The 21517-nt window shown below is 35.9% G+C and overlaps 1 protein-coding gene across 5 annotated transcripts in view; it reads right to left on the reverse strand.

Annotated features, from left to right (window-relative positions):
- The window catches only part of acoxl (acyl-CoA oxidase-like), a 134452-nt gene that overhangs the window by 74712 nt on the left and 38223 nt on the right, over positions 1 to 21517 (reverse strand). For all 5 annotated transcript variants that reach the window (XR_012388955.1, XR_012388956.1, XM_068213113.2 and 2 more), the window contains 2 exons: positions 10372 to 10525; positions 3331 to 3420 (listed from right to left, as the gene is read on the reverse strand). Coding sequence is in view for 3 of the 5 variants with exons in the window: in XM_068213113.2 (XP_068069214.1) it covers positions 3331 to 3420; positions 10372 to 10525 (244 nt within the window). In the remaining 2 variants the exon portion in view is untranslated. The remainder of the gene's footprint in view (positions 1 to 3330; positions 3421 to 10371; positions 10526 to 21517) is intronic.

A 21517-nucleotide genomic window follows, 5' to 3' on the forward strand; every position in this document is an offset into this window, starting at 1 on the left:
TGGAAAAGTGTGGCTCAAATATCAAAAAACAACAGTCATCATTTACTCACCCCCATGTCGTTCCCAGCCTATATGATTTTTCTCCATTGTGGCACACAAAAAAGAGATTTTCAGCAAAATGCGATGTGATAACCAATAACATTTGACGTCACTGACATCAAAGACCTGTTTACAGCTGCGATTTAAAGAGCGATTAAAATGGCCATTTTAGTAATAGAGATGTTTAGCTAAAACTGTGGTCTTCCACACTGAAAAAAAGATTCAAAGACAATTTCTTGGATTTACTCGATTTTTTTACGTTAAGTGGTTGTAAACTATTTATTTGTGTTGAATTTAAACAAACAAATTAAGTAGAACATTATTAAACTTAATTTGTTTGTTTAAATTCAACACAAATAAATAGTTTGCTACAGTTCTGCATGCAACTCTTTTTTCAGTGCATGGTTCAGAAAATGCAAAGACAGTTTGAGAGTGGAAATAAATAACAGACATGTACATACAAAACAAAATGAATACAGTGGCTGCTTACAATACATAGAGGTGGTATGGAGGGATTTTGTTTAAACTACTTATTAAAATAAGTTGAAACAACACAATTCTTAAGTTTTATTGGTAACGACTTAATTGTTCTATGTTCAATCAACTTAAATTTGTCAAAAAAAAAATCAGTTAACTATATCTATTTGTGTTGGGAAGACATGAAGGAATTTAGAAGAACTCAGCATTTTTTTTACAGTGTGTGCTAGAAACTGAATGTTATTTAAAATATTATTAATCCCCAGCTTCAACAAAATGTCCTGAGAAGAGTCTTAGGCCGTACTCACACTAGGTACAGTTGCCTCGAACTGGGCCAAAGCACGCTTGTCCCCCCTCCCGTCTCCCACGACGGCCCGCACTCACACCACAAACGGCCTCGGCACGCTTAAGTCATCGCTGCTGCGCTGTTCAGTGAGAAGCAATCTCACTCGCTCTCATTCAGCAGCACAGTGGAGATTTCTCTAGTTATATCGTTTCAGCCGTTTAATATGCAGTGAAATGCAGTCAAATATGTCGCCAAACAGTCCTTAGGGATGCAGGGACACGCAGTCAGGTATTTGGACGAACAGATCCGCCACTTTTGGCGCTCATAAACAATCATAAAGTCCTCGTGCTGCAGGAATGAGGAGGTCTGCTGAAGGTGCAGCTGTCGTGCAGTGAGGGGTTTGCGTCTTTAATAAACTACGGCAGTTTGCTTTTACTGAACAGTAAGAATGATTAATAAATCCATATGAAACAGTCCCTTAAAAGTCACGTCTCGCTTTCAGTTTCGGGCCAAAGTGAACCGCGCTCAGACACACCTCTTCCAACCGGGCCAGGGCCGGCCAAGTGAACCATGCTTGAGCCTGATTCAGAGCACTCACACTTCTCAAACGATCCGGGAAACGGGCCTGGGCACGGTACGGATGGCATAGTGTGAGTAGGCCCTTAGGCCCATGTACACTGCTAGTTAAATGTGACCCAATTCCGATTTTGTGCTTATATGTGACACAGATCGGGTCTGTTCTATGACCATGTAAACACGAAAAAAACGCATGCATTCGGATATTCAGAGATCGGTTTCAGGCCTCCTTCATATGTGGAAATAAATCAGATATAGATCGGATATGTGGCAATGCGACAGTCATGTAAACAGGCAGATCGGATTTATTAAGGCGTTCCGATTTGTACATCATTAAACTTGCGACAATGTGGTGCTTCTCCGCGGTTTAATGACAGAAAGAAGAGCGTGTGTGGAGATGCCGACGCGGTAAACAACATCAGAGGAAACACAGAGGAAAGTGGTCAGTCGCCAGTCCAATCTTGGTGAGTCTGTGTGAATTGTAGCCTCAGTTTCCTGTTCTTAGCTGACTGGAGCGGCATCAGGTGTGGTCTTCTGCTGCTGTAGCCCATCCGCCTCAAGGTTGGCGGATGGGCTGATTGGAAAAAGCAGCCTATGCCGGTTCTTAAAAAGGATCAGTTAGTGTTTTCAATTTGTAATCTAAATTAATCATTTAAGTGAACATTTTTAGGGCAGGCCTATTTATTTTATTCATTTTATTTAGTTTATTCTGTTCTTCAATGCTGTTGGAAACACTGCAGGTGCATGAAGATGCTCTATTGTTATGTTCTGTTATTATTATTTTTTGCATGTTAAAATAAATCAGCATTTTAAAATGCAATATTTAATGTGTCAGACACAAAATAGACACAATATATATATATATATATATATATATATATATATATATATATATTTTTTTTTTTTTTTTTTTTTTTAATTTAATAATGATTTAATATTATTCTGACCTGTAACCAGTTAAATATTCGATAGACAAGCTGCGGTTGTCGGTTAGCAAAGTTAACTGAAATAAGCATCCCTAGAACGAACTAATTCTTACAATTTAGTATGATTTGCTCATCACCCAATGACGGTTGTGTTTAGGGGCGGGGTTGGATGCCACGCCTCCTTTTTAAAATCATACATTTTCGTACGACTGAACTCATACGAATTCATACAAATTAGCCACTAAACTTTCCTCGTGAGATCAGGCTGGTAAAACATGCTGGAATAGTTGGCGGTTCATTCTGCAGTGGCGACCCCTGATATATAAGGGACTAAAATGAATAAATGAATGTTTTAAAATGACAAAAAGCATCAGCCTGTTTCCAGGGATTCAACTGCATGACTTTATTTTGGTCCTAAAGGAGATAATCTAATTCCAGCAGAAAATACATGTCTTTAGGCCTAGTCGAGCAGTGAATGCAGACGTTGTGCTCGAGTTTCCACGCATGTTGTGTGTGTGTGCATGCGTGTCGTTTTACGCATGTAATGGATGAACCAGCATATAATAGATCCCAAAGCCGACCTAATTACCTTAATAAGCAGTCCCACGATACACTGGCACGTTCGACAGCGTGAGGCAGCATCAAAATGAGCCCCTTTATTCTGATGCCTTCATAATCGACTTAATTCGATTTAGTTTGTCGGACACAGTTTGTATTTAGCAAAAGAATCGCCGCTTGTCTATTTTCCCCCTCCGAGCAGTCATGGTGTAGACATCTCAGTGTTTTTCTGTTTACTCTCGCCTTGTTTTGTCAGAACATGGGCATTTAAATGTGATATTGGACTATATTAAGGGAGTATCTCCAAAATAAGTGGGAAAACAAATAACAACCTTGAGGAAAAAAAGATGGTAATAAACATGACCCTTGTGACCAAGTTTTTTTCTTGTTGCCCTCAATACTTGCTGGCCAGTTTTATGAGTGCATTAGTTGTGCTGTGTCATCTTGTTACGTAGTGATTATGAATACCTGAAGCATGACCATGTTGTCACCCTCAAATGTGACAAAGACGTCCGAATCGCACTTTAGAGACGGGATACGGTTCTCCATCATGAAGCCCTGGGGGGAAAATCAACCACAGGTCATGTTTCAGTGGGATAAAGCCTGTCACAATACAGTCTGATGTTATGAGATGCGTTTATGGACGCTTTTTAATGGAAAATCACACACTTGATGTTTTATGTAATAAATGGAGCAAAGTACAGTGTTGATGATGCATCTGTGTGAACAAAAGTGATCTGAACTCCTCTATTAAGCATTCATTTTATTTTAGAATCACAGAGATATACTTCTGCCGTTATAATAATAGTTGAAATAGTGATTATTTGTCATTAAAATAAGATTATTTTAGTGCCTTCCAGCATGATAATAAATGAAATTGAGAATTTTTTATTCTATATATATTTTATTTGGTTTTTAGCTGGTTTTCAATGTATTTTTTGTACAGCGTAATAATAAAGGGAAGCGAGAAAATATTTGTACATACAGTATTTAATGGTGAGACATGGTGGCTTAGTGGTTAGCACTGTCGCCTCACAGCAAGAAGGTCGCTGGTTCGAGTCCCAGCTGGGTCAGCTGGCATTTCTGTGAGTAGTTTGCATGTTCTCCCCGTGTTGGCGTGGGTTTCCTCTGGGTGGTCCGGTCTCCCCACAGTCCTAACACATGCACTATAGGTAAGCTAGATAAGCTAAATAGTACACATACACATACATTAAAGGCCATAGTGTATGTGTGTGAATGCAAAAACGTATAGGTGTTTCCCAGTGTTGGGTTGCGGCTGGAAGGGCATCCTTTGTGTAAACCATGTGCTGGATAAACTGGCGGTTTATTCTGTGATGGTGACCCCAGATTAATAAAGGGACTAAGCGGAAAAGAAAATGAATGAATGAATATATATATATATATATATATATATATATATATATATATATATATATATATATATATATATATATATATATATATATATATATATTAGGGATGTAACGGTATCAGAATTTCACGGTACGGTAATACCTCGGTATGAATGTCACGGTACGGTATTTATTGAATCATTTACAGGAAAAAACAAAACTTATGAAAATACTCCAAAAAAGTGCCAAAAGTGTCAATGACATACAAATTAGCCATCTATCTGTAAGCTTTGAAACAGGAACTTCAATTTTAATAACAAAAAAATATTAAACCATGTAAAAAAATTAAGTTTCAATTTAGTATTGTTGAAAACTCATCACATTCAACATTTAATCACTCACTTAGATAGAGATGGGTTTAAAGGAAAATTATCATATAAATATAATCTGGTAAAAACTGGTATCTCTGGGCATTTACAATGTCCCCTGCAACAGAAAAAAACCCTCTCCTTTGGGACTGAGGATTCTGGGACAGAGAGATATGACTTGGCCCAGGTTGACAGCAGTGGGTAACGTTGTGCATTGTCTTTCCCCCACTTGAGAGGACAAACCATGAGTGAGATAGAGATCTCATGTCTGCATCAATCTGAACAGTGTGCTGTGTTTCTGCAGTCCCCATGACTGATTAGTCGTATTCCCCAACTTGCAGGCACGTGCACACACAGGGCTCAACCTGTGCAGTGCACATGCCCTTTTTAGTCTTGGATAGAAAGTTCCCTTCCAAAATGATCAAAAGTGCCCCCGCGACGCGACATACCCTCCGTCCCCGCTTTACAGTACGCGTGCGACAACACAGCTGATAAGAACTCGCGCGACAACACCGCTGATAAGAACTCGCGCGACAACACCACTATTCAGTACGCGCACGACAACACAGCTGATAAGAACTCGCGCGACAACACCACTATTCAGTACGCGCACGACAACACAGCTGATAAGAACTCGCGCGACAACACCACTATTCAGTACGCGCGCGGCGACAACACCCGCTTTAGGGTTTTCCAACTCTTTTTGATCCCCGCTTCTAGCAGCACACTCCATTTCCGCATTACTGGATCTGTAGCGACAACAGACCGCAAGGGATTATGGCCAAGCCTGGGCTGATGGGAATTGTAGTTTCCGGTACCTCCCGTTCGCTTCATTCGCCTGAGCAAATTTTCTCAGAAGACCTATAGTTTTACCGAGTCATGCGACTACGGTAATATCGAAAAAAATTAATATTGCGGTATGACGGTATTTACAATACCGTTACATCCCTAATATATATATATATATATATATATATATATATATATATATATTAGATTTGTAGCTTTTTAGTATTTTCTGTACAGCATGATAATAAATGGAAGCGAGAACATATTTTTTTCCATATATATTTTGTTTTTTAGCTGTTTATAAATGTATTTTTGTAGAGCATGATAATAAAAGTAATGAAACATCTTTATGTATTTAATAAAATGTTTATCTATTGTAAATTAGTTTATTTATTTTTGCACAGCATGGCAATAAATTGAAGTGAGAAAATATTTTTGAATATATTTTATTAGATTTTTAGCTGTTTTAAATGTAATTTATGTTTTTGTAAAGCATGAAAATAAATGAAAGTGAGAAAATATTTACATGTTTGTATATATATATATATATATATATATATATATATATATATATATATATATATATATAATTAGATTTTTTTGTTGTTTTTAAAATGTATTTCTGTACACCATGATGATAAATGAAAGTGCTAATTTTTTAAATATATTTAATCTGTTTTTTTTGGCAGTTTATAAATGATTTTTTGCAGGATAATTATAAATAAATATATATATATACATATATATGTACACAGTTGAAGTCAGAATTATTAGCCCTCTTGAATTATTGGCTCCCCTGTTTATTTTTTCCCCAATTTCTGTTTAACGAAGAGATTTCTTCAACACATTTCTAAGCATAATAGTTTTAATAACTAATAATAACTGATTTATTTTTATCTTTGCCATGATGACATGATGAATACTTTTTGACTTGATGTTTTTCAAGACACTTCTATACAGCTTAAAGTGACATTTAAAGGCTTAACTAGGTTAATTAGATTAACTAGGCAGGTTAGGGTAATTAGGCAATTTATTGTATAACAGTGGTTTATTCTGTAGACTATTGAAAAAATATATATATAGCTTAAAGGGGCTAATAATTTTGTCCTTAAAATGGTGTTTAAAAAATTAAAAACTGCTTTTATTCTAGCCGAAATAAAACAAATAAGACTTTCTCCAGAAGAAAAAATATTATCAGACATACTGTGAAAATTTCCCTGCTCTGTTAAACATTATTTGGAACATATAAAAAAAATCTGATTTCAACTGTATATTATTAGATTTTTAGCTGTTTTAAATGTAATTTATGTTTTTGTACAGCATGAAAATAAATGAAAGAGAGAACATATTTTACTAGATATATTTATATCATTTTTAACTGTTTTTAAATGTAATTTATTTTTTGTACAGCATGATAATAAATGGAAGCATGAAAATATTTTTTATATATATATTAAGATTTTTTGTTGTTTTTAAATGTATTTTTTGTACAGGATGATAATAAACGAAAGTGAGAAACTATTTTTTTATACATTTAAAAACATTTTTAGCTGCTTTAAATGCAATTTGTTTTTGTACAACATAATGAGTTAAAGTGAGAAACTTTTATGAAGTTATATAAACTACATACATATGCATATATATATATATATATATATATATATATATATATATATATATATATATATATATATATATATTATTATTATTATTATTATTATTATATATTTAGCTACTTTTTTAATTAAATCATTTAGCACAGTAATAAACAGAAGTGAGAAAATATTATTTATATATTTAATTAAATTTTTAGCTGTTTTTAAATAAAAAAAAATTATATAGCATGATAATAAATAGAAGTGAAAAAATATCATTTACACATTTAATTAATTTTATAACTGTCTTTAAATGTAATTTTGTTTTTGTAAAGCATGAAAATACATGAAAGTAAGAACATATTTTTATATATATTTAGTTAGATTTTTAGCTGTTTATAGATTAATATTTTTGTACTTTTGCATGATGAAAAAATTTACATGATAAAATATTTTTATATACTTTGATGTTTAGCTGTTTGTACAGCATGACAATAAATTGAGGTGCAAAAATATTTATATATATATTTTATTAGATATTTAACAGCTTTAAATGTAATTTTATAAAAAAAATACAAAATAATAATAAATGTATGAAAAACATACATATACATACATATACATATATATATATATGTATGTATATATATAATTAGATTTTTTGTATTTGAATTTTTAATATATTTAATCCGTCTTTCAGCTGTTTATAAATGTATTTTTTGTACAGGATGAGAATAAACAAGAAAATAGTTTTATATTTTTTATTCAATCTCAACTCTTATTTAATTGTTTTATGATTTTAGTTACATTGATATGTTAAATAGAAATTAATATTTTGTAACCACATTTAATAATCTTTTTCCATGAAGGGTAAAATTGGCTCCCTAAATTGATTTTTACAGTTTGATACTTCACTATTTCCATTGGTAAAATATAGATCAAAACAGACAATATATGTCTAAAATGTAATTAAAAAGAATAAACTTGTTGTTGTTTATGTAAATGTTGTATAAAATAAATATTACATTAGCAAAATCATGCTAATATTCAATGAAAAGCCATTTTTTGCTCATACAACATTTCTTCGACTAAACTTGTAAAAATGTTAATTTGTTTACATAAGCTAATTCTACCTAATTTACTGTCCTAAGGTTTAGCAATTAAGATTTACCATAGTAAAATGTTTGCCTTATGATTTCATTTGTTTATGCCATATATTAGTGGGACATGTTTTAAAAAGCCATCTCAAAGTCTGCACAAGTGCCGTTTTCTTTCCAACCGTGTGATTTGTGTTGCGTGAGAAGAAAAGGATTTAATGTCAGACGTGTGAAAACAAAGATATACTCTGAGCTATTTACTACAGCACACATCAGTCTTGTGGTTTCATGCCTTTTAAACATTTACCAGCAATAGCTACAATCAACACAAGCATGAAACTGTGTGTTGAGAATATAATTTAATGTCTCGAACAACAGTCAATGAATGCATAAAATACTGCATGCATAGTAATGCAAAATGCAGATTAAAATGTGCTAGGATTTAGCATGTAAAGCATGGCGCACACTAAAAAATATATTACAGTTAAAATTAAAATTATTAGCCCCTCTTAGAATTTTTTTTCTTTTTAAATATTTCCCAAATGGTGTTTAAGAGAGCAAGGAATTTTTCACAGTATGTCTGATGATATTTTTTTATTCTGGAGAATGTCTTATTTGTTTTATTTTGGCTAGAATAAAAGCAGTTTTTATTTTTTTAAACATCATTTTAAGGTCAATATTATTAGCCCCTTTAAGCTATATATTTTTTCGATATTCTACAGAACAAACCATCGTTATACAATAACTTGCCTAATTAACCTAACCTTAAGTGTGTTTCCCAAAACCATCATTGGCCAACTGAGGTCGCAAGTTCCATTGTAACAAACATAGTTTGTTGATTTGGTCCGACCCTTCCTATCTGAACATGCAGCTCAACTCCTTGTTCAAGCTTTTGTTCTCTCCAGACTGGCCTATTGCAACTCTCTACTAGCCGGGCTTCCAGCTAACTCTATCAAACCTCTTCAGCTGCTTCAGAACGCAGCAGCACGAGTGGTCTTTAATGAACCTAAAAGAGCACGTCACTCCGCTGCTCATCCGTTTGCACTGGCTGCCAGTTGCTGCTCGCATCAAATTTAAAGCTCTGATGTTTGCTTACAAAGCAACTTCTGGCTTTGCTCCTTCTTATCTGCTCTCACTTCTGCAGATGTATGTGCCCTCCAGAAACTTGCGTTCTGTGAATGAACGTCGCCTCGTGGTTCCATCCCAAAGAGGGAAGAAATCACTTTTCCGAACTCTCGCGTTCAATCTGCCCAGTTGGTGGAATGAACTCCCTAACTGCATCAGAACAGCAGAGTCACTCGCTGTCTTCAAGAAACGACTAAAAACTCAACTATTTAGTCTCCACTTCACTTCCTAATCTGCAATTCCCTCTCTGGCTCCACCGCTAACTGTACTACAGCAAAAAAAATTGCTAATGTTTTGCTTCTTACACTTTACATACCTGAAACTTGCCTACAGCACTTATTCATTGTTGCTCTTATAGTTGTGTAAATTGCTTCCTTGTCCTCATTTGTAAGTCGCTTTGGATAAAAGCGTCTGCTAAATGTAAATGTAAATTTGCCGTTTCCTAAATCCGTCGCTCCAACAAACATTCGCAAACTGCGTCGCAAACTTGAGCACTCGCAACTACACCTCTGGAGCAGTAGTTAGAAGCATAGTTTCTAGCTGTGTTCCCACTTATCCCCTCTATGTCCTATTCATTTAGAACATTCTAACATTCAAAGCTGGAATTATGAAAGTAAAAAAGCATTAAGGTCATCTCTCTTAGATGTAATTTGCCTTTAAACTATTTTTGCAGTTCAGTTTTAGCGATCTTCGTTTACAATTGTGCTCCCTTCGCTGTGCACTTTGAAAACATTGATGTCATTTGGAACACAGCCTCATGGCGAAAGCTATAGGTGACCTATTATTTAAAAGCGGAATTTATGTTACATCTCCAAAGCTTGTGAAAACAAAAAGCATATTAATTATTTTAATTTATAGTGGGTTATTTATTAAGTATCTGTACTGTATATGACATGGGCCTGCTGGATCATGCCATTCGCCAGTTAGAAAACTTTATAGTACTTTATAATACTACATTTGTGTATGAAAAACTGTATTAGGGAGTTTCAAAGAATTCAAGTTTAACAGGAGGGCTAATAAGTCTGACTTCTGAGTTTCGTCATTTTTGTAAGTGGGTAGTTGGCACAGAGGAGACCGTCCGCAAAATGTCACTGCGAGTTATTTTCTGACATCTCAGGATGTTTGTATTTGACACCATTAAGTCTAGACACAACAGGACATGGGTGTCTAGATGTACACTCACCATGCCACCTGTGCACTCACGACAGTCCTGCAAACACGCAACATTGGCCCAAGTGCTGTAGGCTTTGAGTCCGGCTACCAGCGCCTGTAGAGCACGGTTACTCTGGAGGTCTTCACCTTTACATAAAGCATCATCCATCAAATCTGCTGCGTATCTGCAACCAAAACAGAGGAATGCACATGTGAATTTAAAGTCTGCATGAAATGGAAGCTGAGATCGTTTTTTTTTTTTTTTTTTTTAGTATTGTGATGCAGTTCATAGAGAAATGGAATATTAAAGGGCACCTATGGTGAAAAATCTACTTTTCAAGCTGTTTGGAAAGACGTGTGTAAATATATATATATATTAGGGGTGTCACGATTTCGATTTTTAATCGAAATCAATCGAAATTTATGCTCAACTTCGATTATCGAATCAAAAAATAGAATCGTTGATGCTGCCACGCCCCCATGTCACGTTAGCTTGGCTTGCCAAGCGGGAAAAAAACATGCTTGTTGAAGTGCTTGTTAAACTGCAGACGCAGTTGACCCGTCGACAGAGCTTAAATCCTCTCCTCTTTCAGTCGCCGGTGTGGAAGTATTTTGGATTTCCAGTTAGTTATGTTGACAACGTTCGTGTTATCAACAAAAAAACACAGTTTGTAAGCTCTGCTATGTACGTATTACGGTTGGGATGATAGACGATGGGCGCATCGCGATCCTCCGCCCCGCACCCGTTGCAAATCCCCTCGCGAAAAATACACTCTCAGGCCCTGTTTACACTGTCTTTGTTTTTAAATGGCATTTTAAAACGACAACGATCCACATCTACACTGGCGTGTAGCATTTCTGAGCAGCCCTCCTTCCTCACTACCGCTGAAAACGCACATCACGTGACCACACACACTCATTCACACACAGATACAGACGCACACACATTGTCATGCGCTCGAGACAGCGGGTCAAGGCAGTCAGCGGGTCAGTAGACTGCTTCCATCTTTTACTTTCACACAAGTACTTAGTCATTTTAGCGAACACCTCAGATACTGTTGGCTGGTTCCTGTTGGTTGTGCACCTTTTTTACCGATGCCTTTATAATGACACAGATCACTGCCTATTCACGAGTCCCACAGAAAAAAGTGATTGACAGGTTGTAATTATGTGTGTATCTTGCCTTTATTAATTTACTGTATGATTTGTTTATGGGTAAAACAAAGACCATGCAAGTCAGGTAGTTTAAACGGTAGGCTACTAATAATTAATTCGTTATAAATTAATTAATTATTCATAATCGAAAATCTAATCGAATCGTTACTTTAGAATCGAAAATGTAATCGAATCGAGGATTTAGAGGATCGTGACACCCTTAATATATATATATATATATATATATATATATATATATATATATATATATATATATATAGAGAGAGAGAGAGAGAGAGAGAGAGAGAGAGAGAGAGAGAGAGATAGAGTGTATAGACCGTCATATTGGGGTGATATAAACACACACAGTTCTTTTTTTCAATTTAACAACATAAAAACGGTGGACCAATTGGAGCGGTTTTCAGACCGACCGCAACTTGACGTAGGAGAGCGGTCCCCCCACCCACCAATATTGATAGACAGCCTCGCGTCACAATCATATCCTCAGTTTCTTGTTTCACGTCTGCCATTTTCAGTGTGTAAGTCAAAGCGATATCATTGAAGGTACACCCTTGCTCTATTTTTTGATTAAAGGCTCATTGGGCTCAACACAAGATCAATATTCTCCACATTATCGCTCTAATCGAAATTATTGCTTGTACCTTTTTTGTGGTACGGCACCATGCGTCAGAGATGTATAAAGTACTAGAGACCCATACTTAAGTAAAAGTACAAGTGCTCTATCAAAAATTGACTTGAGTAGAAGTAGAAGTGCTCTTTAAGCACCATACTTAAGTGGAAGTACTAAAGTATTCAACATTTTTAGTACTTAAGTATTGCAAGTAGTTTATTTCAAAATTTACTACTCAAGTACTGAAAGTAAAAGTACAAGTATTGTGTAATGTAGTTATTAAAGAAAGTCAAAGTCAAAAGACATCATATTGTTTTGTTTATTTTAAATATCTTTTTTGGGGACACTTGATTAAGCAGAACGAAAAGAAACTTGGCTTATGATGCTGTTTTTCTTTGTAAATAGTTTATATGGTACAAGAACTCACAACGTCAGGCCCTTTTGCCAGAAAATCCTCTCACTGATGAGATTATTCAGCATGTTCACTCACATATATACTCTCTCTCTCTCTCTCTCTCTCTCTCTCTCTCTCATACACACACACACACACACACACACGTACACTGCCCTGCACACACCTAAATGTACACTCTCACACATTCATACACTCTCACACACACACACACACACACACACAGTTCTCTCGCTATCTCTCTCTCTCTCACACACACACATTTTTGTGAATTGTGGGGACATTACATAGGTTACGATTGTTTTTATACTCTACAAACTGTACTTTCGATTGCTCTAACCCCAAATCCAACCTCTAAATCCAAACCTTACAGGAAATTATGTGTAGTTTTACTTTCTGAAAAAAAAAAACATTTAGTGTGATTAAATTTTATAAATAATATCCACATAATTCACCATCTCCTCATAACATCCGTGTAATACCGATGTTGTTATACATATACATGGGCACACACAAACACATATAAATACACTCTTTTACACTCTCATACACTCTCTCTTACACTCACACAGGTACAATCACACAGTTTCTCTCTTACACACATTATTCACTCTCACTCACACTCACACACACACAAACACACACTCACACTTTGGGAGTTTTGAAGTTTGATTGGTTAATATCACAATAAACAGGAGTTCTGTCTTCTGGAAGCACTCGTGAAACTAAACTAAACAAGCAAACTAAATCCTGTTGCACTAATTCACTTGATTTGGATTTTTTTGTAAAAAAAAAAAAAAAAAAAACAACAACAGGAAAGTGTGTATATTACTGTGTTTAATGAAAATATGAAATATTTCATGGCTTATGGCTATGATTTAGTTTAATTTTTTTTATTGTTTTTAATTAAATTTGTCTTACACTTAATATTTTCTGTAGTATATTTATTAATTCTGGTACTTTTACCATAAACCAACATCTTAACCATTTGGTAGAGGCTGATATTTTAGAAATTATGGGATGTGTTGAGAAAAAAATGCATTGATTGTGTTAAATTAGCGACATTAGGAGAAATGCAATCAAAAAAATTCTATTGCTGTTGTCTTGGTGTGACAGTTAAATGATTTTTTGTAATACAATTTCGTTCTTTAATACAGCAGTCAGATATATGAACCGTGCCTTTAATTTGACCAAACAAAACTCATGCACAGAAGACTGCATGAGCATTTACAGCTAATAAACTCATGTCAATATTATCCCGCCTGCTTTTTGAGCACTGACAGGCGAGGTCTTATGATTGGTTACTTTTCACCTGCTCAACAGAAAGGGCTTTAGAAATGAAGCGCTGTTCAGCCATGGCGGGAAGAATACGCGATTATCACAGGTAATAGACACAGTGGAGAAAACTTGCACATCAGACACATCGTGTCTGGATGGATCCACAGCTTTAACAGCCGAGAAGAGAGGAAAAGTTACCTTACAAACAGGCCAGCGGGTCAAATGTCCAAAGTGAGAAAGAGAGAGGCAGAGGCGAAGTTTTACAACATTTCTCCATAATAGTGAAATAGCGGCTTGTGTGCTGTGCCGCCTCACCGCGCCTCCGTCCTCCGCCATAGTATTGCGACATCGCGCATAGGAGATAAATGACGTCATCACGTAATAACCGTTTATGATCTATTACTGAACTGATATCGATCATTTTGACACCCCTAGTAACGAGTAACGATGCAGCACATAAAAAATCTATCGGAGTAAAAGTATTAAACTCATGGAAAATATGTACTTAAGTAAAAGTGGAAGTAGGAGAAAAAAATAATACTCCAGTAAAGTACAGATACTGCCTTTTAGTACTTAAGTACAGTAGTGAAGTAGTTCTACTTCGTTACTATACATCTCTGCCATGCGTTCTGGGCGTGGGTTTCTGTCGGGGTGCATGCGGAGGAGCTTCGGCTTGGTGCCTTGGCGGCCGTGGCGCCGTTGTGTTTGCCCTGGTGGAGGCTTGTGTTTGGAGTTCTGGAATGCGTGGCGCGAGGACGCTTCATTTTTCTGCCCCGCCACTGAGAGTGTCTGGTGTGCCGTGTCGTGGCGCATTCGGTGCCTCAGTAAAAGTTAATTCAGTTTGTGTGGTTATCAGTCTCGGTATACAAGCTCGGCACTTGTACACGAGACAATACAAACTATACAAACCAACTATATCTCTGCTTGGTCTGTGTTCGAGTCGTACATGTAAGGCTGAATGCTGATCCTAGCTTAGCTTAGCTTCTCTCTCTCTGTCTGCCTGTCTGTGGCAAACACACAGCGTGGGAGCTTTTGGCTCCACCCCCTTGTTACATTGGGCGGGAAGCCGAAACTAATTTTCATGTGAAGCAACACGCCCCTAAAACAGCAAACTGTGTAAACGCCCCCATCATGACACTTTTTAACACATTATAATAAAAACATTTGAACTGTGCGTTGAACTGAACCTAAACTGGCACACTCAGAAGAACCATAAAATTAATATTAAATCATAAAAAAGGGGTAAACTATGTGCCCTTTAAGTGAGAAGAACAGTGGGTGTGGCTTTTTTTTTTCTACTGCGAGCTGATTGGATGTAAAGTAGTCATTTCATTCAGAAAGATCAGTAGTTTCTGGAGAGTTACTACAGCCTAACAGACATCTATTACAGCCTAAAGGGGACCTATTATGCAAAAATCACATTAAACACAAGCAAGAGTCTGTGAAAAAAGCCAGCTTTGAATGGTAAAATTGCATTAATATTTTTTTTATAATCACACTTGATAAAAACAGTTTGAAGAAAGACTTAGGACCCTATTTTTCGCAATAAGGCGCAAGACATGTTTGGCGTGATTTGTTGCTATTTTCAGACCAGCACAACTGTAATTTTCACGTTTTGCATCACGATGTTTAAATAGCAAATCCATTAGTGCCACTTTGTGAGCTTATGGGTGTGCTGGTCTATAAAGGAGGTGTGTTAAGGCGGATTGATGGCGTGTTGCTATTTTGAAGAACACTACAATATAGGAAATAAAGGTGAGCAATCTGTCAATATGCAGAATCAGTGTCCGTGGTTACGTTAATTAATAGAATAACCCAACTTATCTTTGCGCTTAGCCAAAACACATTACCTGAGAACAAGTAGTAGATTCAAAAGACCAAAGTCAGGGAATATGTCGTTAGATATACACTACAGTTCTGCAAATAGGAAGTTGATATTCTGTTTAATTTTAGACAGAATGTTCTGTGTTTTTGTCAAATATTATCTACAGTACCTGACAAAAGTCTTGTCGTCTATCCAAGTTTTAGGAACAACAAATAAGAACTTGACTTCTAGTTGATCATTTGGTATCAGAAGTGGCTTATACGAAAGGCAAAGGCCTCTAGATTACGCTTATTTGTCCAAAACAAAATATGATCATGCCTTGATTTTTAATGATTTCATCAGGACAGTAAGGTCTGACTTTGCTTAGGTAAAAGTCTTGTCACTGAACAGAAATAATGTCCAGAATATAAAGTCATGCTGCAGTGGAAACAGAATGAATATTGTGTCTGACTCCATCATGAGCTTGGAGGACTGCATCCATACATCTCTGCAATGACTCAAATCACTGATTAATAAAGTCATCTGGAATGGCAAAGAAAGCGTTCCTGCAGGACTCCCAGGGTTCATCAAAATTCTTTGGATTCATCTTCAATGCCTCCTCCTTCATCTTACCCCAGACATGCTCAATAATGTCCATGTCTGGTGACTGGGCTGGCCAATCCTGGAGCACCTTGGCCTTCTTTGCTTTTAGGAGCTTTGATGTGGAGGCTTTGCCCTCTCCTGTGGTTTGTAATGTAATGGGCAGCACAAATGTCTTGAAACCTCAGGCTTTTGATGTTGCCGTCCACTCTGCAGATCTCTTGGACACCCCTATACTGAATGTGACCCCAAACCATGATTTTTCCTTCACCAAACTTGACTGATTTCTCTGAGAATCTTGGGTCTATGCAGGTTCCAATAGGCTGCAGTTCAACAGATGATTCATGAGAAAAATCTCCCTTCTGTGACTTCCAAATGATCAACTAGAAATCAAGTTATTTTTTGTTGCTCTTACAACTGGGATCAATGACAAGACTTTTGTCATTTTTATGCACCTCTTATCAACATACAAGTGTTTCCTTTCTGAATGAATATGAATTTTGATTAAATCAAGTGACCCAGTTGGCCTTTCCAAACCTGCCTGATTTCTGAATGAATCAGTCCTTTGTACTAATGAAATGAATAAATTGCTTGATAAATCGTTTATTAGACATTAGAAATTCATTACCGACTGCTGGGAGTTTACGTTTCTTATTTAAGATTACTTCAGTCCACAAAATAGCTTCAAATTTTTATATGGGCATTAAAAAAGTAAAGAAATATGTCACCCAAAAATGAGAACTCTTTTCTTCATGATGTTTTAAACCTGTAAAAATGTATTCCTTTAGGAATATAACAATTTTAAGGAAGGTTGGTAACCCAAACTGTTTTGCAGCTGCAATAAACGATCAATAAATGTCTAAATACCAATTTCAACCCAGGCTTATTCTGACAATGTACCGCTCATTCTGGAGAGCGCCAAATACATCCCAGGAGCTATATATATATATATTTATTTAGCAGTTTTTGTTTTGACCGATGTTTACACTTTTTCAGATCTCAAATTTCTCTCGCGAGTGAATTCTATTTGTGACTGCTCTTCTCGTGTAAATCCACTAGAGGATTTCAACTGACTGACTAACTGACTGACCGACCAATCGACTGACCCACCATCCTCCTTCCTTTAACTCAACCAATAGTGTTTTCAAAAGCACTAATTGACCCTCTCACCCACTTCCCTAAACCGGCAGTTTTAAAAAGTAATCCAGAAAACAAAAAGCCCTCGTCTAATTGTTACAACGTTTTCAGATTTTATCACAATCTCACACTGTTATTTACTTGTTTGTTAATTTTTTTTGCTTCTGTTTTTGTTTTGCCAGCTTTTTGGGATCATTCTTCCCTGGACTCAGATCACCTTGTCGATGTCAACTTCTCTCTGTCCCCCAACATACATGGTGAGCCACTGGACAAACTGGTAACATCATTAAAACCGTCCACATGGAGGTAAGCGGTCAGCTGCTAAGTGCAAAAAGGAACGGAATCATACCAATATGATAGCACTGGTTTTAAAGGCAAAATGCAATCATATGTTCCTCTGACTACATACTTTGCAACCTCCAGAAATGTTTATAGGACTACTTTTTCAGAATAAGCCGATTGCATTAAGTGTACGCTTTTCCAGATCTCAAATTTCTCTTGTGAGATGTCTGTTGTAGCCCATAAGTTTGTGTATTCAAAATATTTCTTTCTAAAGCTACTTTTTGGAAATTCTCTATTGCATTTAATACAATATTGACTTTAAATTATCGTTTGGGGGTAATTTCTCTACCAAGTTAAATATTGGGGATGCCATGGTTCTCAATATAATATTGAACCGTACGGTACGACCTCCACGGTTCAATGCGTGCTTGTGAATTGCGGTTTTCTCGGTTTTGCGTTTAAATAATTTATGTGCGTTTTATATCTCCCCAAATTGACTGTGTGTGCCTGTAAGTCGATGAGCTGAGATGAGGAAACTCCTTCCCGCAAGTAAATATCCAATCACAATGCTCTAAAGTTAGGGGGCGCTTGACCATACTTCCACACTTTAACATTGTGAGCGGCGGTGAAGTGAGGTTGAGGCAATAGTACAAGGAAGCGCCGGCGTCTTTCAAATCTGCGGTGTGAGGACATTTTGGGTTTGCCTGTAAGTTTAATGTCAATAAAAGAACAAACAGTGAACAAAAAATAACTGTGTGCAAGCATTGTTTTACACGTATAAACATGACTGCTCATCTGCAGCGCCATCACCCAGCAATATCACTGTCTGAAGGCAGGATAGCAGAGAAGGTGATAAAGTCCTCCAAATAACAGCAATCTCTCGCTGAATTTACCCAACTGGTTCCGAGAGACACATAAAATAACAAAGGCAGTGCGGGTGTTTATTGCTAAAGATTTGCAGCCGTTTCGGTGATTGGAGATGTGGGCTTTTCATCTTATAAAAGCACTCGATCCGCGTTACAGACTACAGTCTCGAATTTTTTTCAGCACCAAGATAATTAAGATGGTTTATTTATGTTTACTGAAGTATAAATATGTTTATTTGAAATGGCCAATTTATCTATTTTAACTTCACACGTATGTTTATTTTTAAAGTGTAGGATTTTAAGTGTTCCCCAGTTTGTACATGGGCTACCAGCAGCTGTGAGATTTCAGTGTTAATTTTTTTTTACTATACACTAGGATCTGGTGTACTTTTCCTGGCTTTTAAGTAAAGCAAAATGAGTAATACAATAAATCGTTTTTATTATTTTCTCCTTAACCTCTTACTGTTCCTATTGCCTATAGAATAAAAAAAAACATATGTCAAGCCATGATAACCGAACCGAACACCGTGCTAAAAAAAACGAGGTATGTATTGAACCATGGGCTAACTGTATTGTTGCATCCCTATTGAATATACAATGCATTTAATTACATGAATTTATCCCTACATTGCATTTATTACACAAGTTAAGGGCTAAATAATTATGCCCTAAATAATTATGAACATCTATCTCAGTGTTCCACTTGACCGTAAGGTTGGGGTAATTGTAACCTGTAATTGTTCTGATATATCTGAATGATTTAACTATACGATTCTGGATCAAGTCATTATGGCACAATTAGGTTCTCATTTGTCACTGAACAAACTTAAAACCTTTGCTATCTGGGTTTAGATCAGGACACCGTACCGAGACTGCCCTGATTTCAGTAATGAATGACCTCCTTGTCTCTGCTGACTCTGGAAACCGCTTTTGTTTAGTCGGTCCTGAGAGCATTTGACTGTGTGTGTGTTTTTTAATTTAACTTGATAGATTGAAAAGTTTAGTGTCTCTGGCATTGTAAATGAATAGTTCAGATCCTGTTAATACTAATCTGTTTGTTTTTCTGCAAAATAATTAATCTAATATTGAACATGACGTACCACAGGGGTTTGTTTTAGGGCCTATATCTTTTATTATTTACATGTTTTCTCTCCATCAGATTATTGATGTTACTCAAATGTACAGATATTCACCATATGGAAGATATCTATTTTAAATTGTGGCGGTGATGTTTGATGATCTTTAGACACTATATGCTTGAGTGGTTTAGGTACAGCAATACTAATCTGTTTGTTGTTCTGCAAAATGATAAATCTAATATTGGACATGGTGTACCACAGGGGTCTGTTTTGGGTCCTATGTCTTTTAGTATTTACATGCTTTCTCTGCATCAGATTATTAATGACACTCAATATATACAGATATTGACTATATGGAAGATGTCAAATTAAAATTATGGCTGTGATATCTGATGTTCATTAGAGACTGTGCTTGAATAGTCCAGATCTTACAATACTAATTGTTGTTGTGCAAAATGGCAAATCTAATATTTGGGCATGGTGTACCACAATTTTGGGTCAATTTTGGGTCCTATATATTTTAATATTTACACGTTTCCTCTGTACCAGTTTATTGATTATACTCAAATTTACAGGTATTGACTATATGAAGGTTATCTAATTTAAATTTTGGAGGTAAGATTTGATGACCTTAGGACACTAAGAGTGGTTTAGATACAGCAATACTAATCTGTTTGTTCTGCGAAATGATAAATCTACTATTGGACATGGTGTACCACAAGGCTCTGTTTTGGGTCCTATATCTTTTAGTATTTACATGTTTCCTCTGCATCAGATTATTGAGGTTAGTCAAATGTACAGATATTGACTATATGGACGATATCTAATTTAAATCGTGGTGGTGATGTTTGATGATCTTTAGACACTGTATGCTAGAGTGGTTTAGGTACCGCAATACTAATCTGTTTGTTATTCTGCAAAATGACAAATCTAATATTGCACATGGTGTACCACAGGGATTTGTTATGGTTTTATGTCTTTTAGTATTTACATGTTTTCTCTGCATCAGATTATTGATGACACTCAAAATATACAGATATTGACTATATGGAAGATATCCAATTTAAATTGTGGCGGTGATATTTGATGATCTAAGGACACTATGAGTGGTTTAGATACAGCAATACTAATCTGTTTTTTCTGCGAAATGATAAATCTGCTATTGGACATGGTGTACCACAAGGCTCTGTTTTAGGTCCTATATCTTTAAGTATTTACATGTTTCCTCTGCATCAGATTATCGATGACACTCAAATTAATTTAAAGATCTTTAATATTTGGATGATATTAAATTAAAATTATGGCTGTGATATCTGATGATCATTAGACACTGTGCTTGAATAATTCAGATCTTACAAAACTAATCTGTTTGTTGTTGTGCAAAATGACAAATCTAATATTTGGGCATGGTGTACCACAAGGGTCAATTTTGGGTCCTATATATTTTAATATTTACACGTTTTCTCTGTACCAGTTTATTGATTATACTCAAATGTACAGGTATTGACTATATGGAAGATGTCTAATTTAAATTGTGGCTGTGATATTTGATGACCTTAGGACACTATGAGTGGTTTAGAAACAGCAATACTAATCTGTTTGTTCTGCGAAATGATAAATCTACCATTGGACATGGTGTACCACAAGGCTTTGTTTTGGGTCCTATAACTTTTAGTATTTACACGTTTCCTCTGCAGCAGATTATTGATGTTACTCAAATGTACAGATATTGACCATATGGACGATATCTAATTTAAATCGTGGCGGTGATGTTTGATGATCTTTAGACACTATTTGCTAGAGTGGTTTAGATACAGCAATACTAATCTGTTTGTTCTGCGAAATGATACATCTAATATTGGACATGGCATACCACAAGGCTCTGTTTTGGGTCCTATATCTTTTAGCATTTACATGTTTCCTCTGCATCAGA

Source organism: Danio rerio, chromosome 13 (genome assembly GCF_049306965.1).
Source record: "Danio rerio strain Tuebingen ecotype United States chromosome 13, GRCz12tu, whole genome shotgun sequence".
In the NCBI taxonomy this organism is placed as follows: domain Eukaryota; kingdom Metazoa; phylum Chordata; class Actinopteri; order Cypriniformes; family Danionidae; genus Danio; species Danio rerio.